This window comes from Mustelus asterias, chromosome 17 (genome assembly GCF_964213995.1).
Source record: "Mustelus asterias chromosome 17, sMusAst1.hap1.1, whole genome shotgun sequence".
NCBI lineage: Eukaryota > Metazoa > Chordata > Chondrichthyes > Carcharhiniformes > Triakidae > Mustelus > Mustelus asterias.
The window spans coordinates 48,644,077-48,665,074 of record NC_135817.1 but is presented as its reverse complement, the minus strand read 5'-3'; the positions used below and the strand labels follow the sequence as shown (position 1 = coordinate 48,665,074).

The 20,998-nt window shown below is 40.0% G+C and overlaps 2 protein-coding genes across 5 annotated transcripts in view; one reads left to right on the top strand and one right to left on the bottom strand.

Annotated features, from left to right (window-relative positions):
• The window catches only part of caska (calcium/calmodulin-dependent serine protein kinase a), a 405,920-nt gene that overhangs the window by 147,713 nt on the left and 237,209 nt on the right, over positions 1-20,998 (top strand). The gene's annotated exons all lie outside the window — the stretch shown is intronic.
• LOC144506458 (P2Y purinoceptor 14) lies at positions 2,691-15,166 on the bottom strand. Its single transcript, XM_078232609.1, has 3 exons — positions 14,898-15,166; positions 11,250-11,322; positions 2,691-4,481 (listed from the first exon to the last, which is right to left on the bottom strand). Exons 2-3 carry the CDS (start codon positions 11,264-11,266, stop codon positions 3,506-3,508), a joined length of 993 nt encoding a protein of 330 aa, XP_078088735.1. The 5' UTR covers positions 11,267-11,322; positions 14,898-15,166; the 3' UTR covers positions 2,691-3,505.

Here is a 20,998-nt window from a genome sequence, read left to right as displayed (position 1 = left end):
TACATCATACATACTCCTCAAAGGCTGGTATGAGGAAGAAATCGGCAATTGGATCCTTTTGCTCTACACAAACAGCGGTAGTGCAAATTCAATCAATGGGTGGGCATGCAAAAGTTTCCTGATCAAACCTGGAGTCAGACAACACTGATCTCACTCCTGTGTCCATTTGTATGCTGTATTGAATCTTTTACTGAGTCCCTCAGGAAGGATGTGGGCATAGAGATGCTCAGGTCAAAACCTCCTTTTGTGTGGATGACTCTGCCATCTACTGCTTGAATTTGATGTCAGTTCACAAACCAATGAACATCTACAATCAGTTAAAATTGGCCTCAGAAAGTAAAGTAAAATATGGCGAGAGCAAGGCCATGTTCTTTGGGAACTGGACTGATTGACTCTTTGTCCCCTTCACTATCAAGTCAGACCACCCAACCGTGTTGAGGATATGGTTCAGAGGAGCCAGGCCATACTCCAAGAGTAGGAGGAATCTAAAGCCAATGTCTTTCAGAAATTGGGCATGAGTGACCCTCCCTCTTGATTGTGGATAATAGCCTAGATAATAAACCCTAATAACTAGGCCAGGCAATGGCATAGCAAAATTGTCACTAGACTAGTAATCCAGGGATCCAGGTTCAAATCCTGCCACTGCAGATGGTGAAATTTGAATTCAATAAAAATCTAGAATTAAATGTCTGACGACCATGAAACCATTGTGAATTGTCGTAAAAACTCATCAGTCTCACTAATGTCCTTTAGGGAAGGAAATTTGCCATCCTTATCTGGTTTGGCCTACTGATCCACAGCAATGACTCTTAAATGCCCCCTCAAGGGCAATTTGGGATGCTGACCCAGCCAGAAATGCCCACATTCCATGAACAAATAGAAAAACGTCATCTTGATGATGTTGTACATGATGCAGATCTGGCCTGTACCCAATGTCTCTCTCATCCTGATGGCCATCTTTGTATATGACTACATCAAGCTATGCATTGAATACAAACAAAAAGTAACACTAAATGCTGAGATTCTATCTGCCCCCTGTTTTGTGAAGGATGTGTCTGGCCATTTTGCTATGCAGCATTCCATGCAGTTAGCCTATGCTATAACCTCCTGTTCCTCTTGAAAAGGTTTGTGCAGCGAAACATTTTAGACTTCAAGTCCATCAGTTATCCACATGTAACATCCCGAAGGCCCTGAGAAAAAGTAGTTACTGGATCCTCTCTGGTGGTTCTCTGAGCAGTATTGCAATTATGAGGTTTGTAAGATTATGTTTTGGACTGTGTCTTTAAATTTAAGTTAAAATGAAGGGGATCATATCGCTATTCTGAATCCTATGGCAACAGCCTTGGCTTGGTTGATGGACCTGATAAGCTAGGTGCAAAGTTCTCACACTTGGAATCAAAGAGCAAGGGCACCTGTGCCAACAGTAAATAGACATGCTAACTCCAAGCTTCTGTGTGCAAGAGAAAAGAGAGCAAGCAAAAGGACAGCAATTTGGTATAATTGGCAGAGAGGAGAGGCTACAGATTTATTGCAAGAGACCGAAGGGGAGGGAAACAGTCTCTAGTTGAAGAGATGAATCTCTCAGCCTTCTAAGGAATTCAGGAAATTTGTCTAGGGTTGGAGAAGAATAATTTGGAGCAAGCTTTACTGCTGGTAGTGGATTTGGGAAACTGAAAACTAAGGAAAACACCTGGAAATAGTCGCTCGAAGTTGAAAGCACCAGAGACAGTCACTCAAAGTTGCTTCTCTGTGAAATGGAGGAACATGAACCCATTGGAAATTGGAATTGACTGTGGGCTGTTTGCTCTAAGGACTGTAATTCTGTGGAGTATGCTGCATGTGATAAGCACAAAAGAAGAACCTTTCTATAGTTTAAAGTGTAAGTTGCCTACAAAAGTAATGTTTAGTTAATGGTGAGTTTCGTCATTTGTTACAGTAAAAATCGTATCTTGCTGTCATCCTTTATATCTATGAACTGAAAGTTTGGATTGTGTTTTTCAAGTTGTTGGTCTCCAAGGAGATCATAACAGTAAACTGTTAAAATCTTTGTCAACATACTTTGCCACCAGAATTTCCAAACAAACACCAAGAAGAGCCCTCCACTTTAGATCCTTCATGCACATGCAGAGTCGCGGGGTACCTTTACACTGCTCTCAAGGTGGCTTTGATCGGGAAAGCTATCCCCTCCTGGAATGTGCCTTTGCAAAGAAGGTCTGAAAAGAGTTGCAGTAGTTTTGTCATGGTTCACCCTAAGCGGCACCTTAATATAAGGGTCAGTACTCTGTGCTCTGTTCCCAGAAACTTTCACCAAAATAAACATTGACTGCCGCTGGAAAACCATCACCTTTTGGTGAAAGACGCTCTTTGGTCTGTCTGAAATCAGTTTGTCTTCCAGTGCAAAGAGTAGTTCCGAGGATTGTAAACTGGCACATGCCAAAGTTCAGGACTATGTGCTAAAGGACACACTGAAGCCCGGGGAAATTGTCCCAAAGACTTAATGGAGAAAGACCACAATCTAAGGCCATGCTGCCATAGTACCAGAGTATGGTACTATGGCATAGTACCATAGTACTATGATACTATGCCATATGGCAGGTACCCTTGCAAACTGCTCACGTTGTATGCACCAGAGAATGTTTCACAAATGTATATTGTAAATATAATGGCTCAGAGGGCCACAGATCGTATTGAAAGAAATTGAACTGTTTTGCACTTTAATAGTTCAAATTTGACATTACATTATGTACTTCAATAACATTTTATGAATAAAGTATATTTTTTGAGGAAACTCAAAAGATTCCCATGTTTTCTCTCTCTACCTGATGCCGGCCATTTTGGCAGCTATGTTCTTTACAACTTGGGTCAGCTCAGTCAGTGGTGGTACTACCAAGCTACTCTGTGATGGACATTGAAATCTTCCACCCAGAATGTGGTCCTGTGTTCTTGTTGCCTTCAGAGCTCTTTCCAAGTGGTGCTCAGACAACAAATTGGTTTTTTTTTAAAACTATAAATGTTTCTATGATTGACATAATCAAAGTATAAATTTTAACTGTTTTAACTACTTTGTTAACTTGAGGTATTCTGCATGTCTAGTCAGGTTATTCCCTGTCACATTTCAATAGATTCTTCATCTTGACAAATCCCCCTTCCACCCCAGCAACGTCTATGATTAATTCTAGTTAAGATGGTATGATAGTGACATGGAATTGGAATGTTATTGCTGCTGGTTGTAATACTACTGGCACTCTGCAGTTACTGAAGCTTGAACATCCTATTTGTATGTTGTTAAAATCCAAAACAGTGAGCACAACTTACAATATAAGTATTGCCTTGTAGATTATGATTTTTTTTCAAAACCTACCTGGCAACACATTTTCAATAAAGTTTTTGTGGGCATTTTTGCTTCCAGTTTTCAAATGGAATTGGACAGTTAAGTGGAATTTCATTACTTCGGCAACTTTGGAAAAACTGTTCACATACAATTCAATAGAAAGCTGAGTTTTATTCATAGTCTAGTCATGTCTTCTGGAGTCATGTTATGGCCAATGTTATTGTCAGTGTAGCTGATAACACTTTTCCTTGATGCATCCTTTGATTTGCAAAACTTCAAACGCAAACATAAGTGTAGCAGTGGATGAATGCAGCAGCTTAGAGCAGCAAGCAGAATCACACCACTTTTCACTTTGTGTAATTTCTCCTGCCATTGGCAATTTACATCATCAGATGCAAAAAATATAACTCGTTGGACATGATATGGCACAAAGCAGACAATGAATAAAATGATGGATGCAAAAATTTTTCTGTGGACTTTTAAGTTGCTGGCCTGACATTTGGCTACCATACTGTTCTTCTTGATTTGGTAAAGATGGTAAGCCAATAGAGTGTAAAAAACAATCAAAAATAGTAATGTTAGAAAAAAGAAGGCTGTACCAATAATGTGAGGTTTCTTAAAGAATTTTCCTCTCTTAATAATCAGATCATAGCAAGATTCTGCAGTTATTGAATTGACTGTAAAGTATGATAGTAGTAAAGGTAAAATGCACATTGCTGGTACAATCCAGGTAAAAATGCAGACAAATATGATAACTTTAGGTTTGATAAAATAACGCACAAGGACAAATTTGGGTTTTACTACTATTGCATATCTACTGATGCTTGTCCACAACAAGAAAAGTATGCTGCAGTACATATTGACATAGAAAACTGAAATTGTTACAAATGTTATTAAAATGCATGCAAAATCTTCTTGACTCCACAAATCGCTCTTTAAGTAATATATTGCTCGAAAGAGAAGACTGCAGGAAAGGAGTAAATCAGAAGCAGTTAAGTTTTTCATGTAAATGAACGTTGCAGATTTATCAGCTTGTTTGAAGGTCCTTATTGTTGCAATATTACTGATGACTCCTATCAAAAATACTGTTATGTATAGACCTCCCAATATCTGTCTGTGAATGCTGTCAGCAGTAAGAGTACATGATAACCTGCAAAAAAAATACAAATAACACAATTATTGATCTAGTCTATATTGAAAGTTCCTATTGTATTTGCCTTTTACCACCTCAAAACTTCTGAGCATTGCATCAAAAGTGGAAAACTATTTACGTTAAAAAAAAGTTGAATTTAAATCTTATAGTCCTATATTTATTAACAAGACCATACAGTTTTTTTCATTAACAGATCCTGTTATATATTGCTGCCTCTTTCTATTCAGTAATAGCTCTTGTATATGTGTTGCACTCTATTTATTAACAAGTTTTTTTCCCTCCAAGAAGAGTGACATTCTATATAGGGCCCCCACCTTTTCTTTATATTGTAAACGCAGAGTACTAGTCTATTTGGTTGTTGAAAAGTGTTGCAGACTACTCAATTTTAGAAAACATTGATTAGACAAAAATAAGTTGTTTTTTATGTATACTGCCAGAGAAATTGTTTTGTGTCTAACTTGAATCAAAAGATGTGATTAAAACTCAATATAATTTACAAGTGTCACAGTGGATTAAAATCTCATGTCTGCTTCACTCCCTACAATTGTTGTAACATTGATATAGGCTGGGCCAATACAACTGGGGGAACTCGACCAAAGATACAATGATCAAAGAACAGAAGGAACGGGTAACAGCTGAACAGGGTTTGAGTAATTTTATAGCTGGGATAACCTGTTGCTAGTGTGGCAATAAGTGAGACAGAAATTTTGTTCAGAACATGATGATTCATCTGTATGCATGGAGAAGTTATTTTTGTGTCATGCAGATGGCAGACTAGTTTCAACCTGGTTGATTAATACTGCTGTTGGAAGAACAGAAAGCCTGAACCTTACCATTCTTGGACTATTACCATTGTTGCACTATGTATTCTATTAATGCATCAACTATAAATTACTTTTGTGCATTAAGGAAAACTAGTGTGCATTTGTTAAAGGTAAATCGTGTAACTAATCTCTTTGAATTTTTTTGATGAGGGTAATGCAATTGATATGGTATACATGGACTTCCAGAAGGCATTTTATAAAGTGCTACAGAACAGGTATGTCAACCAAGTTAAAACCTAAGGAATAAAAGGAACAGTGCAGCATGGATGCAAAGTTGACTGAGTGAAAGGAAATGCAATTTTTCAGATTGCAGGAAGATGTATAGTTGTGTTCTCTAGGGATTGGTACTAGGGCCACCGCTTTTCTTGATGTACAATAATGACCTAGACACAGGTGTGCAGGCACAATTTCAAAATTTGCAAATGGGAAAACTTGGAACTATCATGAGCTGAGAGGAGGATAGTGAAAGACTTCAAGAGGATATAGATGGGCTGATCAAATGAGCAGACATATCTACAAGGCACAAGTCAGGATTGTGATGGAATATTCTCCAGTTGCCTTGATGAATGCAGTTCCAACACACAAGAACTTTGACACTATCCAGAGCAAAGCAGCTTGCTTAATTGGAACGCCATCCACAAACATTAATTCCTTCCACCACCAATACAAAAGGACAGCAGTGTGGACCATCTACAAGAAGCATTGCAGGAACTCAGCAAGCTCCTTAGACAGCACCTTCCAAACCCAAAATCTAACGCAGAAAAGTGTGAAGTGACACATTTTGGCAGGAAGAATGACGTAAGGCAATAAAAAATAAACATTCCACTTCTAAAATGAGTGCAGGAACAGGAGAATCTGGAGATATATGTGCACAAATTATTGAAGTTGTTGGGGCAGGTTGAGAAAATGGGTAATAAAATTTTCTGAATAGGGGCATGGAGTACTAAAGCAAGGACTTATGGTAAACATTGCTATAACACTCACTCAACCTAAGCATTGTGTCCACCTTTGGGCATTGCATTTTAGGAAAACATTAGCAAGGGTTTATGAGAATGGGTCAAAGGATGTGGGAGTTCAGTTCATGAGAATGCCCCCAAGGAGAGGAAACCAGTTATGTGGATAGATTGGAGAAGTTGAGATTGTTCTTCTTAGAGAAGATTGAGGAGAGATTATATATAGCTATTCAAAATCATGAGGGGTCTAAACGACTGGATGGGGAGAAACTGTTCCCATTGGCGAAAGGATTGGGAATCAAAGACACTGATCTACGGTGAATGGAAATTGAACCAAAGGAAAATCTCTTTAACACAGAGCATGCTTAGAATCTGGAATGCAGCACTTGGCAGTGTGGTAGATGCAGATTCAATCCTGGCTTTCATAAGGGAATTGTATAATTTATCTGGGAAAACAAATTGCAGGGCTAATGGGGAAGGAGAGGGGAATGAGGCTAGCAATCTTGTTCTTGCAGAGAGCTGGCACAGACAACATGGGCTGATTAACCTCCTGTTCTGCAACCAATCTATGCTTCCATCATTCTTATTGACGAATATTGCAAAAGCATTTTTGTTAGTTGAACAGGGCTGGAAAACTTTAGCTGGAAATTCTTAACTGGTGAATGCAAATTTGGTTAAAGTGGAAGACAATATCTACATAGGTCTCTATGGATGGAAGGGCACTAGTATTAGGGTGTCCGAGCTTTTTGGCCTTCATGGCTCACATAGGTACATAATATGGAATATTATTCACAAAACTTAAATGCAAATTAATGGGGACACGAATTTATGTCAACTTGCTGATACTAACCAAAACCACCTTGACATCTTGATTTCATATTTACCAACCATTCAGGCAATTGTACTAAGGAAATAAAATTAAGTACAAACCAGCGAATAAGAAATAACCACCAGTAGAACTGAGTTGCCATGGGCAAGATTGCTAGATTTAAGATACAACATGTGGCCCATAATTTGCATCTTGAACAGATTTAGTGCAATTGATGTTCTGAGCTGTTGAATAATGTACATTCTGTGTAAGATAAAGAAAATTATATCTTGTGTGTGTGTTTTGTTTTATTCAAGAGTAGCCTAAACACCTTTTCCCATGTAAAACTTAACTGCATAGCCAGTTCAGAAGATTGCTAGGTGAATACTGCAAGGTTCCTACTACTCTAGCTCAGTACTTTGGTTCTTAGCCACATGCTTTCTATAATGTTATATTTAGTCTATTTCCCCTTTAAAATCTCCTTGAGTAACCATACTCATTAGTTTATTTACTAATAAGTATTTAGTCTGAAATGTCAAGTTGCTGAATCTTCTCATGTTGCGCCTGCGTGCTTTGATTGTTTTACCATGTGGCAAGATGTTTCACAAATCCTAATCTGAAATTGGTGCCTAAAATTATTTGAGTTACATTTGTTCCTGAACTTGCAAAGGAAAGAGTTTGTCCACCACTCTCAAGAAGTGTGGGCTTTGCTGGTTAGGCCGACATCTATTGTCCATCTTAATTGCCCTTGAGAGGGTGGTGGTGACCTGCCTTTTTGAATCACTGCAATTTATGCGGTGTAGAGTCGTAGAGGTTTATGGCATGGAAACAGAGCCTTTAGCCCAACTTGTCCATGCCACCCTTTTTTACCACTGAGCTAGTCCTAATTGCTTGCATTTGGCCCATATCTCTCCATGCCCATCTCGCCCATGTAACTGTACAAATGCTATTTAAAAGACAAAATTGTACCCGCCTCTACTACTACCTGTGGCAGCTTGTTCCAGACACACTCCACCCTCTGTTTTAAAAAATTGTCCCACTGGACCCTTTTGTATCTCTTCCCCTCTCAACTTAAACCTATGCCCTCTAGGTTTAGACTCCCCTACCTTTGGAAAAAGATGGTGACTATCTATGCCCCTCATTATTTTATAGGCCTTTATAAGATCACCCCTGCGCCTCCTATGCTTCAGGGGAAAAAGTCCTAGTCTATCCAGCCTCTCCTTATAACTCAAATGATCAAGTCCCGGTAGCATCCTAGTAAATCTTTTCTGCGCTCTTTCGAGTTTAATATCCTTTCTATAACAGGGTGAGCAGAATTGTACACAATATTCCAACTGTGGCCTTACCAATGTCTTGTATAACTTCAACAAGACATCCCAACTCCTGTATTCAATGTTCTAACCAATGAAACCAAGCATGCCAAATGTCGTCTTCTGTCCACCTGTGATTTCACTTTCAAGGAGCTATGAACATGTACCCCTAGATCTTTGTTCTATAACACTCCCCATAGCCCTATCATTAACTGAGTATGTCCTGCCCTGGTTCGATCTCGCAAAATACATCACCTCGCATTTATCTAAATTAAACTTCTATCTGCCATTCATCAGTCTACTGGTCCAATTGATCAAGATCCCATTGCAACCCTAGATAACCTTCACTGTCCATTATGCCACCAATCTTGGTGTCATCTGCAAACTTACTAAACGTGCCTCCTAAATTCTCATCCAAATCATTAATATAAATGACAAATAAGAGTGGACCCAGCACCGATCCATGAGGCACACCGCTGGTCACAGGCCTCCAGTTTGAAACACAATCCTCTACAACCAGTTTCTGTCTTCTGTCATCAAGCTAATTTTGTATCCAATTGGCTACCTCACCCTGGATCCCATGAGATTCAACCTTGCGCAACAACCTACCATGCGGAATCTTGTCAAAGGTCTTGCTAAAGTCCATGTAGACAACATCAACTGCACTGCCCCCATCGATCTTCTTGGTTACCCCTTCAAAAAACTCAATCAAATTTGAGAGGCATGATTTTCTACTGTCCCTTGCCTCTCGAAATGCCTGTATATTCTGTCTTTCAGAATACCTTCTAACAACTTGCCCTCTGCAGATGTTCGGCTCACCAGCCTGTAGTTCCCATGCTTTTCCCTGCAGCCCTTCTTAACAAAGGCACAAAATTTGTCGCCCTCCAATCTTCTTGCACCTCACCTGTGGCTGTCGATGATTCAAATACCTCTGCTAGGAGACCCACAATTTCCTCCCTAACCTCCCAAAACATCCTGGGATGCATTTTCATCAGATCCTGGAGATTTATCTACCTTGATGTGCTTTAAGACTTCCAGCACCACCACCTCTGTAATATGTACACTCCTCAAGACATCACTATTTATTTCCGCAAGTTCCCTAACAATCATTCCTTTCTCAACAATAAATACTGATGAGAAATATTCATTTAGGATCTCACCCATCTCTTGTGGATCCACACATAGATTACCTTGTTGATCCTTAAGAGGCCCTACTCTCTCCTTAGTTACCCTTTTGCCCTTTATGTACTTGTAGAAGCTCTTTGGATTCTCCTTTGCCTTATTTGATAAAGCAATCTCATGTCCCCTTTTTGCCCTCCTGATTTCTCTCTCAACTCTACTCCTACACCCTCTATACTCCAAGGAATCCACTTGATCCCAGCTGCCTATGCATGTCATATGCCTCCTCCTCCTTCTTGATCAGGTTCCCTACTTCTACCGCCCCTGCCCTTCACGCTAAAAGGAATGTGCTTACCCTGAACCCTGGTTAACACACTTTTGAAAGCCTCCCACTTACCAGCCGTCCCTTTGTCTGCCAAAGGACTCTCCCAATCAACTTTTGAAAGACCCTGTCTAATTCTATCAAAATTGACCTTGCCCCAATTTAGAATTTGAACTTTTGGGCCAGACCCATCATTCTCCATAGTTATCTTAAAACTAATGGAATTATGGTCACTAGTCCCAAAGTGATCCCTCACTAACACTTGTCATCTACCCTTCCTTATTTCCCAAGAGAAGGTCAAATTTACGTACTGAATGAGAAATTCCCCTTGAATACACTCAACAAATTTCCCGTCACCCAAGCCCCTAATACTATGGCTGTCCGAGTCAATGTTGGGAAAGTTAAAGTCCCTTACTATTACCACCCTATTTTCTTTGGAGCTATTTGTAATCTCCTTACATTTTTGCTTCTCAATTTCCCATTGACTATTTGGGGGCCTACAGTACAATCCTATTAAAAGTGATCTCCCCCTTAATACTCAGTTCCACTCGTATAGACTCAGTGGGCTAATCCTCAGAAATATCCCCCCTCAGTACTGCCGTGATGTTTTTCTTAATCAAAAACATAATTGAGAATGGGGATATTTGTGGCTTTTCCTTCAGTTCGTTGTTTAATTGCCCACCACCATTCCCAACCGGATGTGGCAACACTCCAGAGTTTAGATCTGATGTGTTGTTTGTGGGATCACATAGCTCTGTCTGTTGCATGCTCTGCTGTTTAGCATACAAGTAGTCCTGTATTCCAGCTTAACGAGGTTGACACCTCATTTTTGGTTTGCCAGGTGCTGCTCCTGGCATGTCCTCCTGCACTTATAATTGAACCAGAACTTCACTGTTCAGTTTTAGTAAGACAAAATCTGTCCAGTAACTGATGTAGTGCAATGTTTTTAGTGGCATAATATTGAGGTTACCGTCGAAAACAGCAACTGATGAATTGGTTTACTGAATGGTTTATTATATCCCAATGCTCTAGCAGTAGAAGAGTTGCATGAAAGCAGATTTCAATAATAACAGGCCTTTGTAGGATCTTGAAATGCTGCCCACCATAATTTGGAGTTGGAGCAAAATGACGTTACTCCCACACTTCTGCTTCTCAACAGATGGAATTGTTTCTGTTCCCATTGTGAACTTTTGCATCAATCAAATAAATTGGGTATCCTACCCATATCATGTGTAGAAAATGTAACTGCAGCAAAAATGAATATACTTCGCAGCAAGTTGCCCATTTCCTGTCAACAGGGCACGCTTCAAATTGTCTACAATTTCTGAAGTACAAAAGAACATAGTTTTGAATATCGTTTTGTTGTGGAACCTATATCCATGTATGGATGACTTCCAAACTAATCTTGTACAACAACTACAGTACTTACGGTTTTGTAGCGCCCATTATGTTTGAGTAATGTCTCAAAGCAATTTACAGGGTGGCAGTGAGTGAAAACCAAGCTGTAAGGAAGAAAAAAAAGGGAGCTGGTTAGGTGAGGTCAATGCATAGTGGAAAAGAAGAATCTTGAGATGTTTGAAACCAAGGAGGGAGGTGATGACAATATGGAGGAAGTGAGGGAATAAGTTCCAGTAGGTGGAGCATGTTACCTGAAGGATTAGGTACTAATGGTGGAGGGAATTCAGCTGGACAAAGAAGAAAACAAATCACGGGGATAGTTTCAGAAAGTGCCAGGAGAGTTGTAGAAGGACCCATAGTTATTATAATGTTCTCTCTCCAGCTTGGTACACCAGAGAACTCCACTGATGTAAGTGGATTCAGAGCTCAAAAAGAAAAATATTAAAGGGATAAACTGACAATTTTATCTGAGTAAAATGTTAAGTAGTAATCGTATTTAGTCAGAGCTTTGCAGCGCAGAAAAGGGCTCATCGGCCCATCATGTCAGTGCTAGCCATCACGCACTGTTCGATCCCATTTTCCAGCACTTGGTCCATAGCCTTTTATACTAAGGCATTTCAAGTGCTCATCTAAATGCTTCCTAAATGTTGAGGTACCACCTCTACTACCCTTTCAGGCAGTGAGTTTCAGACTCCCATCACCCTCTGGGTGAAAATATTTTTCCTTGCATCCCCTCTGAATCTCGCCCTTACCTTACACCTATACCCTCTAGTTTTTGACCCCTCGATAAGGGGGAAAGCTATCTACCCTATCGATGTCTCTCATAATAATGTACACCTAAATTAGGTCCCCACTCAGCCTTCTCTGCTTTCTTGAAAACAACCCCAGCCTGTCTTCATAGTTGAAACACTCCAGCCCAGGCAACATCCTGGTGAACCTCCCCTGCATGTTTAAAGTTTATTTATTAGTGCCACAAGTAGGCTTACATTATCATTGCAATGAAGTTATTGTGAAAATCCCCTAATCGCCACACTCCGATGCCTATTCGAGTACATGGGGAGAATTTAGCATGGCCAATCCACCTAACCAGCATGTCTTTCAGACTGTGGGAGGAAACCAGATCATCTGGAGGAAACCTACACAAACACGGGGAGAGAGTGCAGACTCCACACAGATGGTGACCCAAGCCAGGAATTGAACCTGGGCCCCTGGCACTGTGAGGCAGCAGTGCTAACCACTGTGTCAGCATAGTGCAATCACATCCTTCCTATAATGTGGTGACCAGAATTGCGCACGGTACTCTAACTGTGGGCGAACAAGTGTTTATACAGCTCTAACATAACCTCCCTGCTCTTATACTCTGTGCCTTAACTAATAAAGACAAGCATCCCATATGCCTTCTTAACCACCTTATCTACATGTCCTGTTGTCTTCAGGGATCTTTGGACATGCACCCATGTCCAAAGATTCCGCTGTACTACTGTCCTACCATTCATTGTGTGTTCCTTTGTTTGTCTAGCTCAGTTGGCTGAACAGCTGCTTCATGACGCCGAGTGACCGCAACAGCATGGGTTCAATTCCCATACCTGCTGAGGTTATTCATGAAGACCCACCTTCTCAACCTTGTCCCTTACCTGAGGTGTGGTGATCTTCAGGTTAAATCATCTCCAATTAGCTCACCCCCTCAAAGGAGAGAGCATCCTATGGTCATAGAAATCATAGAAACCCTACAGTGCAGAAGGAGGCCATTCGGCCCATCGAGTCTGCACCGACCACAATCCCACCCAGGCCCTACCCCCACATATTTACCCGCTAATCCCTCTAACCTACACATTCCAGGACTCTAAGGGGCAATTTTTTTTTTTTAACCTGGCCAATCAACCTAACCCGCACATCTTTGGACTGTGGGAGGAAACCGGAGCACCCGGAGGAAACCCACGCAGACACGAGGAGAATGTGCAAACTCCACACAGACAGTGACCCGAGCCGGGAATCGAACCCGGGACCCTGGAGCTGTGAAGCAGCAGTGCTAACCACTGTGCTACCTGGGATTATGGGATCCTAGTCATCTGGGACTATGGTGACTTTACCTTTTACCATACCACCAATTTTCGTGTCAAATGCAAATTTACCGATCATACCTCCCATATTCATGCTAGATCATTAATGTACACTGCTATCCAAAAAAAGGATCTTTTCAAGCACTTGCATTTGGAGCTTTACTTCCATAACTAGTGATGTACCACAACATACTAAGAATTAATTATTTTAAAGCAGTACTTCCTCAACTCAGCTGTTAACACATACCTGTATTCTGCACCGCACTTACCTCAATATAGATACTCTAAGTTTTAAAGTTAACCTGAGCAAGATCTAGACTGAATTAGACTACATGGCCTATTCTCACCTGCCTTTACTAATGTAGATGGAATCAAAATATAGGGAATCATAAGGATTGAATTTATTTTTTTAATCCAAATGTTAGAAAAATGCAATAAAATTAAAATATACTGAAAATAAAAATCTCAAAGATGCAGAAAACCAACGCCATCTGAAAAAAATGACACATACATGTTCTGGATGTAGACCATTCATTAGAATCAGAACAGGGAGTGTTTGCTACAACATGGATGCTGCTGATTAACCAAAAGCTGTCCATTGGTTGAGACTTTGGAGTAGGTGGGTGGTAAGGTGAAACAAAGAAAAATTCAGGCGACCCACACGGGATTCATTCTCTCATTAAGATGAAAGTTTATGGAAAACATGGGTTCAAAAAATATAAAAGAATAACTCTACATGGAACGCATTTTTTTTCTTAAAATTACAGTTTTGGAACTACCTTAAAAACTCGTGAATAAAGACGATTTTTATTTCTTGCATTGGATTATTTCTGCAACATTTTTTGAACTGTTGCCATTAGTGTAATAAAACATGCAAACCACTTAGCCAAATGTTTTTCTCCACTTGCACCACCTAGTATATAATCTTCTCGCTCCAAAATGCGTTTATTTATCTTAAGCAATGTCCAATTTTATGAGCTTCGCTTTGAAAATGGTTTGTGACTACGAATTCCATCTTGTGAAGATTTTTTCTAACTTCTTAATTCTTATTGCTCTTTTTGTAATAAATTCCCTTTCTTCCATCTTCCTGATCAATAAGCTCTCAAGCCTCTCAACATAATTGTAATCTCGCATCCTTGCTAACATTCTAGGGAATGTACATTGTACCTTTTTCTATTGCTTATTAAAGTATTCTTATAATGGAATTCCTAAAATTTTACTTAATTCTCCAATTAAACATCACTTTCTTGCTTTTATTATTCCATGCTTCTAGATAACAAAGCCAAAAATTCTATTTTGGCTATTTATGGTCTTTTTTACTTCCACGCTGGTTCCCACCTCTGCATCATTTAAATACTTAAGTGATTAGGAGCATGAATCCCATCTAAGGCTCTTGCTTTCCACAGCCCAGGCTGAAGCCAGGCTGAAATCAAGGTCTAACAGATCTGCTACCAATTAGTTAATTGAGCATCTAAGTACACAGCAATAACGCTGTTGTGTTGTTTCCGTCCGTGCAGCAATTAATTAATTCACTCATGATGAAATGTCACAAATAAAACTACCCAAATATTTTTGAATTTGGGCCTCATGACAAGACGAGTTTAAAGAAGTCAACATACCTGTGATACTGTGTTCGCGTCTCTGAAAATTGTTCTGTGATGCTCTTAGAATTATGAAAATAAGAACTGACGAGCAGTTGAAATTATCATACAGTCTTGGAAGCCATGTTATTCTGAAATATGTTGATTCTGTATGATTGAGGAAGCATCAGTAAATGTTCTCGGGGTTGATTTAAACTTTCTTATGAACAATAGCCAGTTCAAATTAAACACCTTAGCTTGTTGTAATGGGGGAAAACAGTTTGTGGTCTTGACGTAACAGATACAGGAAGTTGGTTTGTCTGGGTTAATACACTTCTGCTATTTCAAATAATCCACAGTTTTGGTATTTTCAGTTCCTTCAAAAGTAGCATGTTTTTGAATAGGGATGCAACAAAGTTTCATTTCCAGTTAGGAGTAAAATTAATTTGCAATCTTTTTAATAATTCTGCCACTTGTGAGAATGTACAGAGTATTTTTGATATATATTAATGCAGATGCATCGCAACAGCCTCATTGTTTCCATTAACTTAATTGTGACCTTTAAATTGATGGAATCTATATGAAATACACGGGACTCAAAAGTACTGTAATACATAGACGCCAATGCATGGAGCTCAAAGGTACTTTGGGGTGGCACAGTGGTTAGCGCTGCTGCCTCACAGTGCCAGGGGCTCAGGTTCAATTCCGGCCTTCGGTGACTATCTGTGTGGAGTTTGCGCATTCTCCCCATATCTGCGTGGGTTTCCTCCAGGTGCTCCAGTTTCCTCCCACAGTTCAAAGATGTGTGGGTTAGCTTGATTGGCCATGCTAAATTGCCCCATAGTTTCAGTGGGATTAGTAGGATAAATACGTGGGGTTACAGGGATAGGACCTGGGTGGGATTGTTATTGGTGCAAGCTCGATGGGCTGAATGGCTGCCTTTTGCATTGTAGGGATTCTATGATTCTATTCTACTTCGATTCTAAGTAATGTGAGTCAGTTACCATTGAAAACACCCATATAGATATAGATACAAATGCAAAATATTGCAGTTCTTGGAAATCTTAGATAAAAACAGAAAATAACAGAAGTACACAGAAGGTCAGGCAGGAGCTGTAGCAAGAGAAACAGTTAATATTTGACCCTAGTATCGGGGATAAACGGTAAATGTGTGGGGTTACGGGAATAGGGTGTGGGTGGATTTGTGGTCAGTACAAACTTGATGGGCTGAATGGCCTCCTTCTGGACTGTAGCGGATTCTATGATTCAGGTTGATTATCTTTTCTCAGAATTATAGTAGATAACTATTTTTGAAGAAACAACTGATACTTGGCATCATGGAATGATTTCACTGCAAGTGTAGGTGTTTTTAGCAAGCTGAACACTAGAAAACAAGGTGCATGTAACCACACATTAGTGAAAGGAAATGCTTCAACGTAGTCATTAAGATTGAAAATTAGAACATGAGTATTGCTGAAAAAGAGAGGTACTGTTGAAGATTTTCGTTTGGATTCCTCAGGACAGATTCGCAAGAATGCCCTATCTTCAAAGGGAACAATAGTTTATACTGTGTGAGAAGAGAGTACTGATTGTTTTGCAAGTGGACTCTGAGTTAAAAATTCCCTGCTATCCCACCGCTTTTTTTTATTCATTCGTCGGCCATGGGCCTTGCTGGCTGCCCATCCCTAGTTGCCCTTGAGAAGGTGGTGGTGAGCTGCCTTCTTGAATCGCTGCAGTCCATGTTCTGTGGGCTGACCCACAATGCCACTAACTCGCATCCAAGGAATATGCTGAGTCTTTGAAAGCATGCCTAGCTGATCTAGCATGCACACATTGCAAGATACCCAACAACTTGAGTTGCGCGGTCTCAGGTGAACCTAGAGATACATATCTGTGAACCCAACAAAGGCAATATAATAGTCATCTTTTAACAAGCATTACTTTTTCAATAAAATGCAGACCATTCTTAATGATGTTTCCAAATTCTTATCCGTTGAAACTGCCCCTAGGAATGGCAACACAGCCCTGCTTGGAAGCAAGTTACAAAAACACTTATTGGACTTGTGTAAGAGTAATGAGTTGCCAAGTGGTATGTATGATTGGAGTTGTCTTCACAGCTCACTGCATCCACATACATGTGGGCTGCCAAAGGCGCACTTAAGTAAGGTTCCATTATGCCTGGTCTTATCTATGACTGGTTCAGAACAATTTGAATTGGCCAAATGGTTGAGCAATAACTTGCCCAGAACTGGCTGTAGTATTCTATCTACATGCTGAAGGATTCCTTCACTTTTGCGAAGATCATACAGGGCTTGTTTATAAATAGCAATGCTGTGTGCATGTACTCATTTGACATTGCTAACCTATTCACTAATGTACCATTTAAGGAAGCCATAGATATTTGCACCATGTCACTGTATCATGGCAATCTCGACAAGCTGCCATTGTCTGAATCAGTATTCATTGAACTTATGAACTCAGCAACTTGCACAGTTGTATTCAGTTTTAACGGCATGGTGTTGCCATGAGATCACTTCTAGGCCAAGCTTGCACCATCATTTTCATTGGTTTCCACAAAGAATACATTGTCAATGGAATGACCCTTAACCATTTGTACCTTGCATAGTTCTGATATGAAGATGATATGTTTGCTATATTTGAATCAACAGCTACACAAGATTTTCCCTACACATCTTATTGGGCTCCAGCCTGCTCTCAAATTCACCTTTGAAATGGAGCAGTTAAATGAGCTCTTTTTCCTCAATGTGCTGAATGAGAAATTTGCTGATGGTTTCTTTACTGTCTATGACAAGCTCACCTTCTTTGGTCGATATTGGTATTTGGTTTCCTACAGTTCCACAGGCTGTAAGATTGCTGTCATCGGCAATCTTGTAAATAAGGCCTGCGCCTTTGACTCACCATGCAAGCCGATGTTGAAATGAGGTGCATCGAAGCTATCCTGCGGTGCAATAGATTATTGCTCACTTTATATCACGCGAAGTTATGAAAGAGCCTAAAGTTGCCATGTTTGGTTCTGAAAAGTGACCTGTCCGCCTCAGATTACCCTGCAAGGGTAAGATGTCTCAAAGATTTGAACAACAGATGAAACTAGCCGCTTCATGCAGCTACAATGTAGTAGCAGCACAAGTGGTAGTCTCTACTAACAGGTTGCTGCCAAAAAGACATTCTGCCTACCACACCAATGAGTAATGTGGTATATCAATTTCATAGGACTTGGGAGCAGACGTAGGCCAACCAGCCCTTTGAGCCTGTGCCACCTTTTGATAAGATTGTGGCTGATCTGTTTCTGGCTTCAATTCCACTTTCCTGTTTGTCCCTCATAACCCTTGACTTCCTCGTCCATTAAACATCTATACAACTCAACGTTGAATAAATACAATGATACAGCCTCTACTGCTTTCTGAGGAACAGAATTCCACAGACTAACAACCATCAGAGGAAAAAATATCTTATTTTTAAACTGTCCCCCAGTTCTAGCCTCTGCCACAAGAGGAAACACCCGGTATCCATCCTATTAAGTTCGCTCAGGATTCCATATGTTTCAATAAGATCACCTCTTTTTCTAAAGTTCAATGAATGTAGCTCCAACCTCTTGAACCTATCTTCAGTGTCTGTATGATGCCAGGTATGTCGCCATTTGTTTTGGTGACTGGGGGTTTGTATCCAAGAACGCATCCCGTTCATTGTTCATAACAGGCAAAGTACTGACCATACTCAACCAACCCTTGCTTGCAAAATTCCAAACGTAATGTGCAACATTAGATGTAATTTTGCCAGTGGACAACATTTCTAAACAATCCTGATTGTGCTAAGAATTACACTGGCAACCAATTTAAGATTATCAGTCGGGCTCGCAGCATGGCTCATTTACGTGTGCTAGAAGCTACATATATTTCCACATGGGTCCTGTTCTTTGCAAACAGAGAGAACTTGCCCATGTATTGCAGTTTCTTCAACTAAACAAAAGCTTGACAGACAGCCATTCCCCAGCTCGTTCCCCATGGCAGTGCTTTGACAATCAAAGGTGACCTGCCTCAGCTTGGCATTTAACTGTTCCCTTGTGCATTCCCAAGAACAATGCCTTTACCAATGAGTCATAGTTTCACCACCAATCAAAGCCTTCCAAAAGGCCTTTGGAGAAAAAGAAAAGTCAAAATGTTGACAAAAAGCTAAAAGATGGCGTAAAATATGAAGCCATTGTGGCTGGACAACAATACTTGAAACTACACCAATCAAAGCCTTCCAAAAGGCCTTTGGAGAAAAAGAAAAGTCAAAATGTTGACAAACAGCTAAAAGATGGCGTAAAATATGAAGCCATTGTGGCTGGACAACAATACTTGAATATATTGGGTGCAGCTACCAGTATTGACACACTAACCAGAATGCAAGCAAGCCATATAGGAATTGTAGTCCCCTACACCAACTGCGAAGCTATCCTATATTCCAAGACCTTCACAAGAAATGCATTGTAAGAGGAAATTGGGCTTGCCAATGCAGGAAATCTGATTCCAGAGATGCAACCAGAGATTATTTTAAGATATGACCAAAAAGTATGTGCAACCTACTGGAAGCAACTATAGTGAGTGTGCCAGAGATCCACATAAATGTAAGCACATTCACAAGGTTAGTGGCAAGACAGACGAGGGTGAAAATAGTGGAAGAATCTTCAGCCAGGAAGTGAATAGGCTTTCTACATTGCCATTGTGACATGATGTGTGGTTGAAGTCTAACGGTTAGAGGCTTCTGCTGCTAACAACATCGTATACCCAAAGAAAAGGAGCAAACACATGCTCTTAACCAAGGTTGACATGGGTGCAAGCGTAAGTGTCCTACCAGTCAGATTCCTGAAGGATATATATCTGGATCATTGGGAGTCAATGATGCAATCTATGACAACCAAACTAAATGCATACAATGGGTCACCCAATCATTGTATTGGTTTGGTGACATTAAAATGCAGCTACGGTGAGTCCATATGGAAACTAGTCAGCCTTTCCTCCTGACTAGCTTATGTTGTCCAGATCTCCCTTTAGAAGAGTGCAGTGAGGTTTCAGGTTTGGTAGACACTCAGTTTGGTGTTCGCAGTCAGGTTGTTCTTGTTCCACACATTCTTACTGAACTTGGACATAACAGCTGTAACTTCTACAATGTGTATATTGATTTTAGCATCAAGTGATGGATCACTGGTGCTAGTGGAGCCTAGATACATGAAGCTATCAACAACTTCCAGATTCACATTTTCCGTGTTAATTGATGGTGGTATGGTAACCTCTTGGATCATGGCATTTTGTGTTCCTGATACTGGTGTGAGAAGATCTGCCCATTTGCCTCTGGAAGTGTATGGAAGACTAGTGCAACACCATTCATGGAGAGCAACTCTAATGAGGACTTGGTGCACTTTTGTCTTTGATATCAGGTGGGCAAGACTGAAGAACTTTCCATCAGTTCCGGTATGTACGTAAGTAAATAGTAAGTAGCAAACTTGTACAACTTAAATAAGAACAAAATTAGGAAAATACGAAGAACGAACAAGCATCTGAAAAAATGGCAAATGAGGAAATGTTAACCTCTATTGTCTCTTTCTGCATGGATTTCCAGCATTTGCATTTTTTGTTTCATTATTCGAACTGAAACATTTTCTCAGATAAACTGGTGAACCTTGCACATGAACTCTGTCATGGATTATGAGGGAACTATGCTTGCAACTTACTAGCTACGGTTCAAAACAGACCCTTTCAAAATTTGTAAGAGCACTATGATCATCATCCAGACAACCTTTATCAAGAGCACCAGCCAAATTCCTAATTTATTTGGATTCTATTACCATTTACCTTTATCTGTAATATAGTCGAGCTTGACAAATGACAAATGAAAAAATAGACATTCATGATTAACAATTGTTTATTAGCCTCAGAAACATAATTAGCAACATCTGAACATAAACATTCGGCTTGCAACTGATTAGAAGGTAGCTTTAACTAACAAAATGAATTACGCGGATTACATGGAGTGGTTTGGTTGTATCACAATAACTCACTATTTGCACTATAGCAATTTATTGTTGGAACAAAGTGCCTGAAATTGAAATAAAATGGTTACATTAATTTGGGATTATATTC